At 55.7% G+C, this 17,244-nt stretch overlaps 2 protein-coding genes across 18 annotated transcripts in view; one reads left to right on the top strand and one right to left on the bottom strand.

Moving 5' to 3' along the window:
- DHX30 (DExH-box helicase 30) overlaps positions 1-8,002 on the top strand; it is a 28,747-nt gene extending 20,745 nt beyond the window's left edge. For all 3 annotated transcript variants that reach the window (XM_074901036.1, XM_074901035.1, XM_074901037.1), the window contains exons 9-19: positions 1,089-1,167; positions 1,925-2,029; positions 3,097-3,272; positions 4,097-4,303; positions 5,096-5,177; positions 5,660-5,853; positions 5,924-6,083; positions 6,367-6,524; positions 6,860-6,963; positions 7,050-7,189; positions 7,679-8,002. In XM_074901036.1, the coding sequence (XP_074757137.1) occupies positions 1,089-1,167; positions 1,925-2,029; positions 3,097-3,272; positions 4,097-4,303; positions 5,096-5,177; positions 5,660-5,853; positions 5,924-6,083; positions 6,367-6,524; positions 6,860-6,963; positions 7,050-7,189; positions 7,679-7,914 (1,641 nt within the window). In that variant the 3' untranslated portion in view covers positions 7,915-8,002. The remainder of the gene's footprint in view (positions 1-1,088; positions 1,168-1,924; positions 2,030-3,096; positions 3,273-4,096; positions 4,304-5,095; positions 5,178-5,659; positions 5,854-5,923; positions 6,084-6,366; positions 6,525-6,859; positions 6,964-7,049; positions 7,190-7,678) is intronic.
- A 3,686-nt stretch (positions 8,003-11,688) lies between these two features.
- Positions 11,689-17,244, bottom strand: part of MAP4 (microtubule associated protein 4) — a 164,015-nt gene continuing 158,459 nt past the window's right edge. For 14 of the 15 annotated variants that reach the window (XM_074901019.1, XM_074901024.1, XM_074901027.1 and 11 more), the window contains one exon: positions 11,689-15,029. In XM_074901019.1, the coding sequence (XP_074757120.1) occupies positions 14,820-15,029 (210 nt within the window). In that variant the 3' untranslated portion in view covers positions 11,689-14,819. Of the gene's footprint in view, positions 15,030-15,317; positions 15,496-17,244 lie in introns of all 15 variants that reach the window. The other variant, XM_074901022.1, reaches the window with a different exon arrangement.

The raw sequence follows: 17,244 nt of genomic DNA, 5'->3' as shown, positions 1-17,244 counted from the left end.
TCCTCTTTCCTGCAGTGGTTGGACGGTGTTTGCTTAGCTTTAATTCCCCCTCAGCCCTCGTGAGGTAAAGTCAGTTTAGTAGAATCCCAGAGTATTTTGGTTAAATTACAGATAAAGGTGACTTCATTTTTGGGTCTCAGTTACTTTTGTCTGTCTTTAATGTGGTTTGTTTACATTTTGAGTAAGCTAACAGCTCCTTATACTTGTGTATGTATATACATAGATGCAGACTTGAATCTTTGCATACTCTGTGCAAGCCTGGTCCAAGACTAGGAAGATTATGGTTTACAGCAGGGTTACCTAAATGCTCACCATCCTGAATTCCCTGATGGCTGCTTTTTGCAGCTAGTCTTACCCTTCATCTGGAAAATGCCCTCCAGATGTGTACTCTTTGCTGTGGGTAATCTTATTTCAGTTGTGGGTCATGGAGTCACAGAATTGTTGAGGTTGGCTGGGACCTCTAGACATTTTGGAGTCCAGCCTGCTGGACTAGAAGCTGTCAGCCCCTTTCTCCAGCCTGGAGAGGTCCCTCCCTATGGCTGAGCAACCATCTGGTGCATCAGCCACTTCTCCCGGTGTCATAGCACCAGGAAACTTGCTGAGGGTGTCCCATGGCCTTCAGGGCAATCTTCCTGTTTCTGTTTCGGCTGATGCTTTTACCTGTGGTTTTAAGCTGACCTGATGGGTATATTCCACATTACTGAGAGATACAAAAGCTGCTGCTCGGTGCCTGGTCAATTTGAGGTCCCAGGTGCACATGGCACAGTTTTGTCCCCCAAAATTCCATGTTTATTTGTTAGGTGCTGTTCAGTAGCAGTACACAAACCTCAGCCTCCAAGTCTGGAGAACGGGAAAGGGACTGTATATTCTCCCTGCACAGCAGAGGGAACTGGCAGCGGTTGTGACCAGAGCAGGTGCCAGATGGAGTCAAAACCAGGCTCCTGAGGTTCCTGGCTCCTAGTCCTGGGCAGACTGTCCAAGTACAGGCGTTTGTTCTCCCCAGAAGATGCTCTGGGAGGCTGTGTGCCTTTCTGCTGCCTGCTAGATTGCTGCTCGCTGATCTGTGTGTCTTGTCCTGTTTTATCCAGCAATCGGATGATGAATGTGTCCTTGATCTTGATCTGATCACTGACCTCGTACTCCAGATCGATGCCCACGGAGAACCAGGTAGGTTCTGCCTCACCCCTTTGCTCTTTCCTTTTGCTGGGGGGGGAAAAAAAGTGAACGCTGCAGAGCTCAGTCGCTTTGCAGAGACAGCGTGATGCTGGGCTGACTTCTGCAAGGCCACCTTGAACTCCTGGTGAACTGAGTGGTCTCAAGCAGTGTGATATGAGCTAATTCCGAGTCTTTGACTAAGACAGTATCTGAGTCTGCAGCGTCTCGGTGCCCTGAGATACAGTTCCTGGGGTGAGGGGTGAGACTCATCTGCGCTCCAGCACTCACAACCTTGTGCTGCACAATTTAGTTATTTTTCTGTATCGGGAGACCCACCTCTGATAAGGAAGTGATGTTTTTGTGAAGAAGGCAGGGTTCTCAGATGATTTTTTTTAAGAGTTTCAAAACTAGCAGAAGGTATTCGCTCTGAAACTACAGATAGCCTGGTTTCTTTCTGGCTTTAAAACCCTGCCCTGATGAGCTCACAGAAGCAGATACAGCGTAGCAGGTAGGAAGTCTAGACAAATGTTCTCTTGGGTGTGACTCCCTATAACTGCTGATTCTGTCATTTGTTCACAATAAATATGATGGCGGGTTCCTTAGAGATCAGCTGGCAGGGGGCATCACAGACCAGGCCCTGCTTTTCTCTGGGTTTCTTGGGGTAAAGGTTGCTGTGGGCTTGAGGCAATAACAGGCATCCCTTCTGTCCAGCTGGGGAAAAGCACTTGGATTTCTAGGTCACTTGTTCCTAACTCTTGCTCTGTTTCAGGTGGGATCCTCTGCTTCCTCCCTGGCTGGCAGGAAATCAAAGGAGTGCAGCAGCGCCTGCTGGAGATGCTGGGATCTCAGAACAGCCGGTACCTCGTCTTACCAGGTGAGGTGACAGTGCCAGACCTTTTCTGGCCAGGATTCAGGGGAACGGGTAGCCCAGCTGACTTAATGAGCCCTTCAGCTCTTGCAGTCTGATACAGAGCTCTGATGTACATACCTGTGGTGTAGTTGTGCATGTTAAGCACAAATAAGTCCTCCTAGCAGAGGCCATCCAAACCTGTATGCGATCAAAGAAACTGGCTTTCTCTTTGCCTCCAGCAAATCAGAATTAGGCCAGGAGGAAACTGCTAAATTCTGCATTGCTGTAGTTGCATGCTGAGCCTACACAGGAACGATCTTCCAGCCTTGCTTTGTGGGATGGAGATGGACTTGGTAGCTCAGCTTTGATCCGTGAATTTAAAGTTCTTTATCCCAAGAGGAAAATTTGTAACAAAAGCCAGTATTGCTCTTCAAGGCTGTAAGATTTTGGGGGTTGGTTTGTTTGGTTTTTTTTGTTTTGTTTTGTTTTTTTAATGGTCCTCCCTATTGAGTGCCAAATAAGGCCAGCCAGGAGCACAATTTCAAGCAGCTCAGTTGCTAATAAATGCAGGTGTTCTTTTGTGAAAACTGCATGTTCTTGACCTCCCCTGCTGTTCTGTGCAGTTGCTGGGAATTTCTTGGCATCACTGGTTGTAATAGGGCAAATATGTGATCCAGAAGAGTTACAGGCCATTGCTGATAACAATTTTTGCCTCATGGGCCTTTTGAAAAGAGAGAGCTGCGGAACTGGACTCGGGGGGGGGGACGGGACGACTGGGCCTTCTGCTGGGGGCCCAGGGATATTCTGGTGGTGCCATTAGCCTCTCTGGGACGGGAGGTGACCCAGGCTCAGGTGGCTGTTGAGCCGTAGGTCAAAGCAGCTGCAATGAGGCCTTCCCTAATGATGGTTGGAAGATTTCTCCTGCGCTCTGGCTGGCAGGAAACTGTTGACAATAAAATATTTCCAAGTGGTGTCCCCATTTCTGGAAGCGGGAGGTGATGGTACAATCTGGCTGAGGCTCTCTGCCCACCTTGGCCTCGTACTGCAAAGGAGCTCAGCAGGGCAGGGCCGACTCTGGTGTTATTTCCTAGTGCACTCCAACATCCCCATGATGGACCAGCAAAACATCTTCCAGAGGCCTCCACCTGGCGTCAGGAAGATCGTCCTGGCCACCAACATCGCCGAGACCTCCATCACCATCAATGACATTGTCCACGTGGTGGACAGTGGCACGCACAAGGAGGAACGCTATGATCTAAAGACCAAGGTACTGAGGCTTTCTTGCCTTTAAGTGCATTTGGGACATACTGCAGCTAAGGAGTGTTTTCAGAGCAACATCCGAGGTGCTGTTAATGGGGTGATAGAGCTGCTTCTCATTTGGCCCCTGACGCACTGGGATAGTGTTTGGGGACAGTGTTTGACTCCTCAGTCAGAGTGTTTGCCTTTACAAAGCTCCCTGCCAGGCTCCCTGTTGACTTCTGCTGAACAGGCAAAAGTCTGGTGTCTTCACAGACATTTAAGGCAAACCCTGCTCCCTTCCCATCTCTCCTTTAATGCCTTCTAATATCTGTAGCTTTTACACTTGTTTTCTGACTTTTTCTGTGATTTCCTTGTAAACTTCTTGCTAGCCAAAGCATGGCAGCTCTGACCTGTGAGGTGCTGCTCTTGTTGGAAGCCATCTTGAGCCTGATGCCGTAGCTTGTTAGCTTTAAGAGAGGGAGCTTTCTGTTTGCCTGGTTCTAACCCAATTCATCTTTGGTGTAGCCCCTGTGTGAGCGGGCAGCAGGGCTGGTGGGGGAGAGGCGAGGGCCATGCTCCGCTGGCAGCCCCCATGGCCTGGAGCCAGGGCGGGTGGCCAGCAGGGGGCATCAGGGTCTCATCCATGCACGGAGCGGCTTGGGCCTTTGCTCTCCCACCTGCCAGAGACCGGCTTTGCAGGATGCAGGAGAGCAGGGAAAGGCTTTCCCTGCCCTTTAGTGGGGCGCTCGATCGGTTGTGAGGAGTCTTGGGGGTCTGTGGAGTGGGTGGAAGGCTGAGTTTGAACGGGGCAGAGAGCTGTGAGAGCATTGATGCCTAATCCTCCTTCCCTAGGTGTCCTGCCTGGAAACGGTGTGGGTGTCCAAGTCAAACGTGGTGCAGAGGCGAGGGCGTGCTGGCCGCTGTCAGTCGGGATTTGCCTATCACCTCTTCCCTCGCAGCCGCCTGGACAAGATGCCAACTTACCAGGTTCCAGAGATCCTACGCACCCCGCTGGAGAACCTGGTGGTTCAGGCCAAGATCCACATGCCGGAAAAAACGGTAAGCGCTGTATGTGCCATTAGTGTGGAGAAGAGGAGGCTGAGGGGAGACCTCCTGGCCCTCTGCACCTCCCTGCCAGGAGGGTGCAGAGAGGGGGGATGAGTCTCTGGAGCCAAGGAGCCAGCGCCAGGCCCCGAGGGAATGGCCTCAAGCTGCCCAGGGCAGGGTCAGGCTGGCTCTGAGGAAGGATTTCTGTGCAGAAGGGGCTGTTGGGCGTTGGAATGGGCTGCCCAGGGCAGGGGGGGAGTCCCCGGGATCCCTGGAGGGGTTGAAGAGTCGGGCTGACCCAGCGCTGAGGGATCTGGTGGAGTTGGGAACGGTCAGGGGGAGGTTCATGGTTGGACTGGAGGAGCTTCAGAATCTCCAACCCAGATGATTCTGGGATTCTATACCTGCGAGAATGCAGCTGGCTGAATCAGCAGGATGGGGCCTGCCCGGTGCCAGCTCCAGAGACCCGATTTGACTGCAGACATGAGTAGGGAAAACCCAAGGTGCTGATGACTTTTAATTCTTGCTTTCCTAAAGGCAGTGCTGTCTAGGGAAGTTTAGACCAGGGAATATAGAGATTACTTAGATTACAGAGTATGTCTAAAAGACTCTGCAACAACGGAGAGGGCTGAGCAAACATCCCTGTAGGCAAAAAAAAAAAATCCCTGCAGGCAAACAAAGGGGGAACTGTGGTGCAGTCTGGGGCCCTGGGGCAGGGTAGCGGACTCCCGAGGGCTCTCCCACACTCCTGGATGGGAAACATGCCCTTTTTATGACTCTTCCTTTGCCCTCGCTGTGTTGCAGGCAGTTGAATTTCTCTCCAAGGCTCTGGACAGCCCTGACATCAAAGCTGTGGACGAAGCAGTGATCTTGCTGCAGGAGATCGGTGAGCTAATGCTGTGTCCTGGCGTGGGCGTGATGGAAACACGTTTGCTCTCTGAACATGGGAAATGGGAGTTGGCACAGGATCCTGCGGGACAGACTGGGCAGGATTGTCCCTAGGTAGGGCTGGCAGCTGATAGGGACTTCCCAAACCACACGCGTTGTGGTGCTATTTTATTTCCCATGCTGCTTTGCTCAAGAAGTGGGAAAAACCTCTCAAGGTTTTAAAAAAAAAAAGGGGGGGGTGGGGGGAGGATGACAGAGAAAGAAGGAAAGTTGTGATCTGGAGTTCATAGCTGCGGTCTTTGGCCTGAGGTCAGTTAGACCTGGAGGTTCTAGGTGCTTGTTGGGCACCTCTTCTGGGGGTTGCACCGCATCTTCCAGCCCCGTAGGCAGATTCTCCTGGCAGGTCCCCGAAGCCACCAGCCACCTCTTTGGCCCCCCACGGAGCTGATGGTTGTGCCCTCGTGGGCACCTCTCCTGCAGGAGTGCTGGACCAGCGAGAAGCCCTCACCACATTGGGCAAACGCCTTGCCCAGATCTCCACGGATCCTCGGCTGGCAAAGGCCATTGTCCTGGCATCCATCTACCGCTGCCTCCACCCTCTGCTCGTCATCGTTTCCTGCCTCACCCGCGACCCCTTCAGCAGCAGCCTGCAAAACCGTGCGGAGGTGGACAAGGTGAGGAGCCCGTCCTAGGGCAAGGTGGAAATGGCCTAGGGAAGGGGCTGACACCTGTGTCTGTCTCCAGGCCAAGGCTGTTCTGAGTCGGGAGAGCGGGAGCGATCACCTCGCCTTCGTCAGAGCTGTGGCAGGCTGGGAGGAGGTGCTGAGGCGCAGAGACAGTCGAGCCAGGGATAACTACCTGCAGGACTATTACCTGTACGGGCCCAGCCTTCGCTTCATCAACGGTGAGTCCCGGAGGCTGGCTTCTCCCCCCTGCCCCTGGAAAAGGCTGCAGCACTGGTGAAGAACAGGGTGCAGGAATGGGGTAGACTGGTGACTGCTGGGGCGGGTGCAGGCTCTGGCTTTGGCACTCCTGAGCACGGGTGTAGCCCTGGGCAGGACAGGAGGCCTGTCCTAGTGCTGAGCCTGAGCCTCCAAGGCTGGTGCTGCCCTGCTGTGAGGGTATTTCCTTCAGCGGGGCGAAGGAGAAGGTGAATCTCAATCCCTGGGGCTGTCTCCTCCCTGTAGGCCTTGTCAAGCAGTTCTCCGAGAACCTCTACGAAGCCTTCCTGGTGTCATCCCCGACTGACTGTACCATGCCCTCCTCCGTCTGTAACCAGTACAGTGAAGAGGAAGAACTCGTCAAGGGCGTCCTCATGGCTGGGCTCTACCCCAACCTCATCCAGGTGCTGGCTCCGCGCTCGGCCGTCGCTCCCGGGCCGGTGGGGGGCACGGGGAAGCATGTGTCCTAAGCAGGCTGGCGGTGCTGTCCCTGCATCCCTCCTTGGCAGGAGGGGACCCCCACCTTTGTGGGTTCTTGTAGCTCGTTCTGGGAGCTGTTGCGGTGGCATCTCCCTCCTCCCGTTTGCCCCTTGCGTGGCGTTGGGCAACGACCAGCTCTGGTCACCCCCACCCGTGTGCGGGGTGGAAAGATGGAGGAACACACTTGCCCCCTACGCACACACAGGGGAGGGAGTTGTGGCTGCTTGTGCCCCTCTTTGAGATGCTCCTCTCCTTTCAGGTGAGACAAGGCAAAGTGACCCGTCAAGGGAAGTTCAAACCCAACAGCTACGCGTACCGGACAAAGGCTGGCACCGTTCTGCTCCACAAGTCCACGATCAACAGGTGGGTGGGTGCTCCCTGTCTGTAAGCCCGGCACCCGCGGGCTGTGCCGAGGCCCCCAGTGGCTGACAAGGCTGTTCCCTGCGCAGGGAGGCGTCCAAGCTCTACAGCCGCTGGCTCACCTACTTCATGGCCGTCAAGTCCAACGGCGGCGTCTTCGTGCGCGACTCCTCCCAGGTGCACCCGCTGGCCGTGCTGCTCATGACCGACACCGACATCCACGTGCGAGGTGAGTGCCGCGGGGCCCACACCTCCCCCCTGCTTTCCTCCCCTGCTTTCCGAGGGGAGGCCACAAAGGTGATGATCTGTGACCCGTTCTCAGCCATGGTCTCTGGGCAGATGGGGGAAATGAGCCCCGGGCAGGCTGAGTGAGGAGGCTTGTGCCTGGAGGCTCATCCCTGGGGAACGAGGAGCTGGGCTGGACTTCAGCGTGCGGGGAGGAGCGAGCCCTTCTCCCCGTGAGGCGTGTGGGTTTGGGCAGCGCCGTGGCTGGGCGCGCTCGGCTCCCGTGGGAAGCACCGGGAGGCTCCTGGTGTGCTGGGTGCTGCCTGGATTTTGTGGGAACCCTCCAGCCCCATTTTGTCCCCGGCCTCTGGGTTTGAATGAGCGTGGGGAGGCCCCGCGCTGCCCCCGGTAGCGATGGCGGAGAGGGCCCCGCGGCCTGGGCCCGGCTCGGCGCCCTTCCTCCTTCTCACCTCCTCTCTTCCTCCCGCCAAAGACGACGGCTGGCGAGCGACGGTCTCCCTGACAGACAGCGATCTCCTGGTGCTGGAGGGAGACTCCTACACCATCCGCCTCCTGCGCGACTTCCGCGTGTCGCTCTCCAAGATGGTGGAGACGTGCCTGTGCTACGAGATGGCGGCCATCCCCGGGGACCTGCACCACCAGCACAGCCAGCTGCTCGACATCCTGGTGGATCTGCTCAAAGGCCCTCCCGGCAGCTTTGGCGCTTAGGCGGAGCTGGAGGATTGTGTGGGGACTTGTAATTTGTATAAAGATGTTCACAAATGTTTATTTAAATAAAAGTTCTATTTATCCCTTGTGAAGTCATCTCTCTCCATCCTAGAAGATTAATGTTGTCTGACTCTCCTGCTGTCGGCTCCGTGCATGGCCACCGCGGAGGAAGACCCAGCGCAGAACGGACCGGGAAGCGCCGACGGACCCGTCGCGGCGGACGCCCACCCTCCCCGCTCCTGGCACAGCGGCGGCGCTGCCCCCAGCCGGGCCGCGGGGCCTCCTCTGCCCCCCCCCACAGGGTGCCGGAGCTACTCCCGGCTCAAGAGGAGGACGGACGGACAGACGGACGGACAGACGGACGTCTTGGCTCGCTCCGGGGGGGCCGAGCGCGGAGCCAGCAGCTCCAGCGCCGGATCGGGACGTTCCTCGCGGGATCTCCGAGCCGCCCCCGTGGCGTTACGAGTGTGAGACGTGACTTGTCGTTCCTAATCTGCCTGTACTTTTTGTCCTCTATGCGTTGTTATGATTTTTTCTTTTTAATTTTAATTTTTTTTTAATTAATTTCTTGTTCTCCGGAGGCCGGATCCCTGTAACTTGTGCAACGCAGGACGTGGTGGTAGCTGCCAGTCCGCCTGTGAGCGCTCTCCTGCAGGATGCCAGGAGCGGAGGCACAAAATTCTTTGTTTTCTATGAACAGGGACCATGTTTCTGTGGAAGGAGGATTGACAGGCGCAGCATTTAAACGAAAAACCTGGAGTTTAATCCCAGCTTTGCCTTGGATTCCCTGTCAAATGAAGACAGTGACCTACCTCACAGGGCTGTTGTGAGGCTTCGTGTTTGTAAACGCATGCGAGCCCTCGGGCGGGAGAGGAGCAGGTACCCCCCCCGCGCGGTTTTGGGGTGTGGGGGGGAGCCCTGGAGGGGCGGCTGCTGTTTTCCCCAGCAGCTGAGCCAAAGGGCGGTCGCAGGGCCTGGGATCATTTGTTTTTATTCACCGTTTCTTACGCTCTTTGTATATGAACTGGAGGCGAGGTTTTGGGGCGGGAGAGGGCAGACGGCCCGCGGGTGGAGGCCACTGGCCACCGGCTTCCTGCCCCAGCAGCCCCCCCTTTGCTTCCCCCACTTGTTCTCTGCTAAAATTTAATTTACTCGTTGCGGGCTTTAATTAACGGAGCTGTTCCCTCTGATGGCCTGCAGCCGGCGGGGGAGGGTGCGGAAGCTCCCCCTCCCTGGGCCCCAGTAGCAGGGGGGGGAAAGCACAAGGGCTGGGGGGGCTCAGAGCCGGCTGCGGGAGCCAGGGCTGAGGCGTTTTGGGGCTCCCCCAGGCTGGGGACGAGGCCTTGCGGGGCCAGCGGAGTCCTGCGGCCTGTGTTCACACGAAACTTTTCATCTTCATTTCACTTGCTTGAGGTTGTCACTATTATTTGACCAGTGTTTGTTTCTTTTGGCCTGTATAATGGGCAGTATGGTTTTCCCTTCCAGAAGCTTTAAAAAAAAAAAAAAAAAAAGACAAAAAAAAAAAAAAAGACTAAGCTATTGTCTAAATGGTTCAGAACTAGTGTGATATTGGGATACTTCAGTGGCTGTTATGTGATACTGGATCTTTTTACAACATAGATTAAAGACAATAAAAAGGGATAGAGTAGTAACTGCCTCTGTCCTCTTCATTCTTTTTTCTAATTTTTTTTTTCCCAAAAAAAAAGTTTGATGCTGTTTCTTTGCTCCTTTTTCCTGGGCTGGGGAGGAGCTGTGGGGCCAGGGAGGGGGGTGGGTCCCCTGTGCCCCAAACCCGGGGGGCGCTGAGTGCTAGCGGTGTGGGGGGGAGAGCAGCTGGGGGGGTGTCAGGCATTTGGGGGGTGTGGGGAGGCTGTGGGGGGGCTCTTCCACAGGAGGGACATGCTGTGGGGGTCACAATTCCCCCCTGGGCTTAGAGCCATGGGAGAAAAACCTCATTTCTGTGAAAAAGGGGCAGGGGGGCACCTGCTGCCAGGCTCTGGTGGCCCCTCAGGGTCCCTCTTAGCCACGGGCTTGGAGCTGGGCTTGGCTGCTGCGTGAGGAGGAGAGGAAAAAAAAAACAAACCACTGCACCCTGCCTGCGTGCCCCCGGCTGGTGGTAGCCGTGGGGAGGTGGCCAGGGGTGCCCGGAGGTATCGGAGACGACAAATGGAGGCCCAGGCCGAGGAGGAACATCTAGAAGCTTTATTTCAACCCTTTACAATAGTTAAGAATCACAACATCAAGTCAGGAAATGTTGCTAAGGAGACGACAGGCTCGCAGCCCCTTGCGGGAGGGGGACACGGAACGGCAGAAGCGAACGGGGACGAACTGACTCCAGGGCAAGGGTTGTGGGGGGGGGGCTCTGCCCCGGCCCCCGCTGCCCCCCACAGCTGCTGCCTCAGGCCTTACACCCCATGCACTAACCTCCCCCCCCACGCTGGCTGCGCCCCTCCCGGTGCACCCAGCGCCACCGAGGGGACGGGGCCAGCCCAGAAGCATCCTATGACACCAAATGATAATTCTACCTCACGTTTAGCAAACACTTTACACGCTGCCCCCCCCCCCCGCAAGGGGTATCGGGGCACCTGAGGCAGGGAGGATCAGCGCCCCCAGCCCTCCTGTCCCCTCTTCTCCATCCCCTTCCTGCTGCCCCCCCTTGCTCTGCCGCTACTTGTACCTACGTCACGGGGTAACAGAAGCTGCGGGACGGTCACGGCGGGTGGGGGGGGTGTGGGGGGTGTCTCGTGTCTGAGCTCCGGTCACCAGCGAGATTCACCCAAGGGGGGGGGCGAGGGGAAGGGCCAGCGCTGGCTCTGGCTGGGGGGCAGGTGGGGACGGGGAAGAGGGACCCGCGCTGCCCCCTCCAGCGCTGTTCCACCCCGCAGGCTGCCCCGGGTGAGGCCTCTCCCAAGCCCGTGTCTGACCACTCAGACATTTGAGCCAGGGCAGCGCTGAACAACGCGGCCAGCTCAGGAGGGGCTCGGCCCTGCCCTTCCGCCCTGCAGGAACCCCCTTCTCACCCCCAAAGACGTCACCGGCACCAACCTCCTGCCGCCTTACAGAAAACTAAGAAGTTCTGCCTAAAGAACACAAACACAACGAGGGTCCTAGAGCCCCCCCCAGCCCCGCTCACACACCGACGCTACGCGGGGGACAACAGTGACGGGCAGTGTAGAAAAACTACATTCAGATTGCGGTCAGGACTCCAACCCCGGGGGGGGGGCAATCTCTGGGGGCAGCTCCTGGCCTTCCCCCTCCTGCGGCCTCAAGCCCACAAACCTGGTTACTGGGAACGAGCCTTAACGGTAAGAAAAAGCCCCAAAGGAACTGACTATGCCACTGATAAAGCAGGGAGACACCGGGCTCCAGCAGCCGGGCCGCAGCAGAGCGGCCGGGGCCCTGGGGAAGGAGCTGCCCCCCCGCCCCGGCAGCCCCTGCCCCTTTCTCCTCGCTTCCGCAGCTCAGACACCCCCAAGCCAACGCGCAACCACGAGCTTTCAGAAAGATCTTTGCTGAGCATCGTGCCCGAGACAGGAGTGGAAGCCACCCCGAGTGCTGCCCACGTGCCCTATCCCAGCTCCCCGAAGCCCCCGGGGGCTGCTCTTGGCCCCCCCCAGCCCTCCCCTCTCCCCCCAGCTGCTGCCCCGAGAGCAGAGCGAGGCCAAGCGCAGCTGCAGAGGAAGCCAAGGCCCCGCAGGAGGCATCTCAGGTCAGGAACGTGTACATTCAAGTCACATCTAATTCAGACCACAGTTGGGTTTTGTTGTTTTCCCCCCCCCCCAATAGGATTTGCTACCTCTAGCCCTAGATCAAGCCAACAGCCAACACAGCTCCTCCTGCTCTGCCCAGCCAGCAGCTTCTCCACGCTCCTCATTTAAGGTCTCAGCATTAACCAGCTTGCTCCCATCTCTCCAGATAAGGAACTACAGTTGTTTTCACCACACATGGATCTTTTCCCAGGCTAGCAATATATACAGCCACAGCCGTTTCCTCGAAATAAAATTAAAAAAAAAAAAAAAGAAAAAAAATACTTATTAAAACCAAAGCTGTCCTAGAAAAACCACACGGAACTAGCGTCTCTGGATTTAGTTTATCAGCTAAACACAGGCACAACAAGTGTTAGAGAAAGTGGCACAGAAGCACAGGGCGGGGGGCAGCGCCGAGCTGAACCGCGGGGGGGTCTGGGGAGGTTTGTGCATGTTCAGGGACAGGCCCGAACGCCGCCGCGGCCGCGCAGACAGGAAAGACTCATCCAGGACTGCCCAGCTGTCAATACACCACAGGAATCAACGCAGGGGGAGAGGGAGGCCTTACTGCCCCTTTGCAGGGTCATTGTGTGTTGGTTTTTTTTTTTTTTTTCCCCTTTTTTTTTTGCGATCTCAGAAGATAAAGTGCAACGTTGCCGCTTGCCTTTGTCCTGCAGCACCTGAACCAAGAGCCCGGCTGCCTCCCCACGCCCGGGGCTCCTCACCCCTGGGCAGAGCAGCAAGAGGAACGCGAACAGTTCAGCTTCCACCTGCTCTTTGGTTCACTACGACCACCGCCAGCCCCTGCCTCGAGCACAAACATCCCTGCTCCTGCCTGTCCCGCTGCTGCCTGCACAGCCCTGCCTGCCCCAGCCCGCAGCACATCCCGTATTATCGCTTGGGGAAGCGCCAGCCCCTGCCTTCTCCTGCCGAGGGGAACCTGCTCTCCTCTCCTCCAAACTTCCCCTCAATTCAAGTGTTGGAAAAAAAAACAACCCAAACAAACCAAACCAAAAAAATAAACCAACCAAAAAAAAACCCAACCAAAGATTGACAAGATTGAGCTGGTGTTTAGAATTTAGCAGTAAGAGAAAGAAGGAAGCATCAGCGAAGGGGCAGTGATATATACCGGGGGGCAGCATGCGGGTGAACGGGGGGGTCAGGGGCAGCCCCATCCCGGGCTGGGGACCCGGCTGGAGGGTCTCAAGCATCACAGCACAGCTCTGCTCTCCCAAAGAAGGAGGTTTGGGAGCCCTGGCCCAGCTCCAGCCTTTCTCTAGGCCAGCCGGCAGGTTAGTGCGGGCTAGTTGAGGTCCCAGGGCAAGGAGCCGTCGGCTCGGCCGAGCTCCCGGGTTTGGGATTAGAGGGGTGTGGAACTGAGGGGAGGGGAGAGGTGAGGAGGGGGAGGAAGAGGAGGAGGAGGAGGGAGGGAAGAACTGGGAGTTTTCTGGGGTATATATAACCGCCCCTTTCAGGTGCAAATCTGCATTGCTTATTTAAATTTGTATTCAGAGGAAAAAGCACTTATGAAACTAGCAGACGACTTTGATGCAAACTAGTACATTTTAATGCCATTTTATTAGAAATCATGCAAACTTTTATATAAAAAATACAAGTGCAATAAGAATCTTTTGTGTGTAAATACAGATTCCGGGTTATCGTGTCATTGTCAGCTTCCCAAAGAAATATTCCCACAAGCACGAGAAGCTGCAGGCTTCCCTCTGTCCCTCCTTGAAGAGCCCCCCCATAGCACACACCTGGTTCAGTTCACTTTGATCCCAGTGTTTTGTTATTCTGCTTTTTTTTTTTTTCCCCTGTTTTTGCTTTAAATTAGTTTGACGACCCAAGAACACTTTTTTTTTTTTTTAATTTATTTACATTTCTTTAGTGTCAACATAAAACGAGGAGCTCACACCTCAAGGAGTAGGTAAATCTCCTTCCTAGTCAGAGCTGCAACTCCCTGGCGATTCGGAACCTGCCCCCCCTCCCCTGCTCCAGCCAAGGGCTCTGCCTCCCCCCAGCCCCTCCATAGCCCTCCTGCTGCCCCCACCAGCCCTGCTCAGCCTGACCATACGTCGCCCCATCCATCAGCCTCCGTTAAAACAACGCGCACACACAGCACAGACCTGCTTTTGCCTCAGAACTCACGGCCTGCGTTCACCTGCAACTCCACCGCCAAAGCAGCCTCCTGCCTTTCCTCCAGACCTCCGGCCCTGGCCAGAAAAATATAAAGCCCAGGGCTTTGGCTGTGCAAGTTAATAAATTAAACCGTCTTTGCCTTGCTAATGCGCAGAAGGAATCCTCCAGGGCTGGCGGTTTGGCCCTGCAGGAGGTTTTACAACACGTCTGGTTGCAGTCAACACAGGCTTCATCTGATCTGTTACAGCAAATTCTCCTTTAACACGTTCTTGTGCCTTTCATTTCAGACATGGCTTAATCCCATGAATTTGCTCCATCATTTTAAAATATTTAAAAAGAAAACCCAAACAAAACAACAACAACAACAACAACAACAAAAAAAGAGTTACAATTGCTGGATATGTCAAAAAGAAGCCAGCACTGCAGCAGCGGTTAATGTCTCTACTCTCCTACGGTTAGGAAAGGGAGGAAAGAGAAAAGGAAACTTAGCATGGGTTTGTAGCACGATAAATCATCAACACATCGTCACAAAGAATAAAAGGTTAAAGTCAACAGTTAAAACAGCCTAAATGTGTGTGTATAATATATATCATCATCAAACAGGATCAGCAGAAACTGAAGCGGCGAGGAGGAGGAGGTTGGTTTTTTAAAAAAAAAAAAAAAAAAAAAAAGAAAAGAAAAGAAAAAAAGAAGAGACAGAAAGATAGATCACAGCTTATCCCTATTAACTCTGGCCTGGCTTCAGCCCCCAGCAGCGTGGGTGTGCTCCTGCCCAGCCCCCCAGGCCCCGGCACCCCCCAAGAGCAGAAGGGATGGGGCGTGGAGAGGGGGGGAAGCCCCTTCCAGGCAGGACGGGCCCACAGGAGCCCCCGGGGGCGCCTGGAGGAGCCTCGAGGGACGCTGAGCCCCGATAAAGGCCGTCCCCGTCCCCCCCAAAGCCAGACGCCGGGTTAAGAGAGCCAAGCTGCGTTACTCTGGGCAGCACGCGGGAGGGGGGGCTCGGGGGGGTGTGTGGGGGGGTCACAAGCCTTGCTGGGGATGGGCTGCAAGGGGAGCTGGCTGTTGCAGCGGTGACAAGGAGGCGGCTGAGCCCAGGCTCTCGCTGACGGATGTGCTACGCCAGGGGGAAGTGCTGCTGGGGAGGTTGGGGGGTTTGGAGACGACGATTTCTGCTCCGTGGTCTGTCCGAGCCTTGGCCTTCTCACGGAACGTCAGCTTGTGAGATTCAATCTGCAGCGACACAAGGGCAGGTGAGAAGGGGAAGGGCAGGAGGAGGAGGAAAGAGGAGGAGAGAGGGGGGATGGAAGACGATACCATAATGTCATCATTAGATGCCTGGAAAATAAAAGGCAATTTTCTGAATTAAACAAAGGCAACGGACACCCTACAGACATCGATACAGACAGTTTTCAGATGACAGCGGCGTGACGGGTGCCCGGGGGCGGCTGCTCTGCCCTGCTGCCGTGCTCTCCCCACCCCACCCGGCAGAGTGCGTAGAGAGAAGGCGCAGGCACTTACTTGTTTCTTGTATCTGAGTCTCGAAGCTCTGAATTTCCCTTTGGTCACCACCGCTCAGGGCAGTGGGCACTGCTGGCCCTACGCCATTCTCCCGCATCTCACTGCCTGCCTGGGCCGCTGTCACCTCTCCGTTCTGAGGGGCTGGCGGGAGCTGCCCTGGCTCCGCGCTGCCCTCAGCCTACAATGAGACAACGGGGTGGGGAGGACGACAGGGACGAGTCAATAGAAGATGGGGGTGAGGGGTCGGGGGTGAAGTGCGGGTTCCCGGAGCCCCCTCCGCCCTCCCCAGCTGCCGAGACACACGCGGGGACGAGGAAGGGGGGTGGTTGGGAAGCAGCAAGCAGCCCCTCTGCTCCCCGGGAAGCCGCTGTCCTGACCAGCTTTCCAGCCTCTCACGGTGCTGCTTCAGGCCCCACGTTGCTCCCCGCCAGCTCGTCCGAGCGCGGGGGCCACATCCCTGACCGTGGGGGCTGGAGATCAGCACCCTCTCACAACCCAGGGCCTGCAGCACCCCCCCCGGTGAGGGAGGATGGTCGAGGCAAAGGGACTCAAGCAGAGCGCTGCGGGGTCACAAGCAAGCACGGGGTTTGGGTGTGTCACGGAGAAGCAGCCTCTGTTATCTGGGGACATGTTTCTATGCCAGAGCCAAACACAGTGAGTCCCAAAAGGGGAAGGCCACGTTTGCACAAATCACCTCATCTTCTTCACTTGGTGCCGCACTGAGAACTGGGAGTGTGGTCTGTAGAGAAGATCCCATGTCCTGGCCTCTCCTACCTCAGCCCGGTGATCCCACCTGGGGTCCCCAACCTCTACGAGCCCGGGAGAAGAGCCAAGTCCTCCTGCCCTTAGAGGAGAGACTGATACTCTGGTGGGAGCCTGCAGGGTGGCTTGGAAAGACCTTGGGACACCACCAACGCTGCAGGGCCTGCTGCAGGCACACTCAGCCCCCTTTTGCCAGGCTGGAGTTTACATAAAGGTCTGGAGATTGGCCTGATGTCTCCCCAGAAAATATTCTGGCAGTCACCCCTTGCCTTGTTTTAATGGGGATGATTAAGCACAAAGTAAATACACTTGGGAATTCTGCTGCATGATCTGCTCTTTAGCACAGGGATTATTTCTTTCAGATTCACACGGCATTTAACACAAAAGCTCAAGCCGTCCGAACTCTAAAACCTTCCCCAGCACAAAAGTGCTCAAACAAAACAACGCTGGGACAACCGAGGGACCTCGGCGTTTAGGTTTCTTCTCTTCCCTCTGTCTGTCCTGCTGGCAGCAAAGACTAGGTCAGGTTTTAGCAGTTCTGATGCCAGAGCACAGGAGTGTTTTCTCCTCTTCCAGAGCTACCAGCCAATGCAGCACGTCACAAAAAAGCCCCAGCACTAGTGACTGCTTAAACATAACCCCCAGCGCGGCTTTCATCCTTATGTGGATGCACGGGTCAAGCCCACACATCCATCACGAGGGGGTAATTGCCCTCCCCTAAGAGGAGGTGAAGGAAACCTGCATCGAGGCTGGGGGCATTTTCTCTTCTCCTGGGGAGAAGGGCTGAATCACAGCAACGAGAGTGCAACAGTCTTTTCTTATTGTCAAACAAAGGGCCTCTGGGCTGGGCTGCAGTACAGGTTACACGCTGAAAAGTGCTCCTGAGGGCTGCAAGGTGCCATCTCCCTGCTCACACACACTGCTTTGATCGCACCAGCTCTACCAGGGATAAAAATAAAATTTAAAAAAAAGTAATGCCCAGCAGGGAGCCATTCAGGCAGGCAGTTCACAGCGCTCTCGTCTTCAACTCATACTTACTCCTGGGGTTCACAACTGAGGCCACAGAAACACGTAGAGAGCTACAAAAGGCTGGGGGTGGAGAAGCTGCGCTACATCAACAGCAGGCCGAGGAGAAGAACCAAACCAAAACCCTACCCCGATGTGC

This window comes from Athene noctua, chromosome 2 (genome assembly GCF_965140245.1).
Source record: "Athene noctua chromosome 2, bAthNoc1.hap1.1, whole genome shotgun sequence".
Classification (NCBI taxonomy): Eukaryota; Metazoa; Chordata; class Aves; order Strigiformes; family Strigidae; genus Athene; species Athene noctua.
Note: the sequence above shows the minus strand (reverse complement) of the source record. Positions and strands in the feature narration are given on the sequence as shown.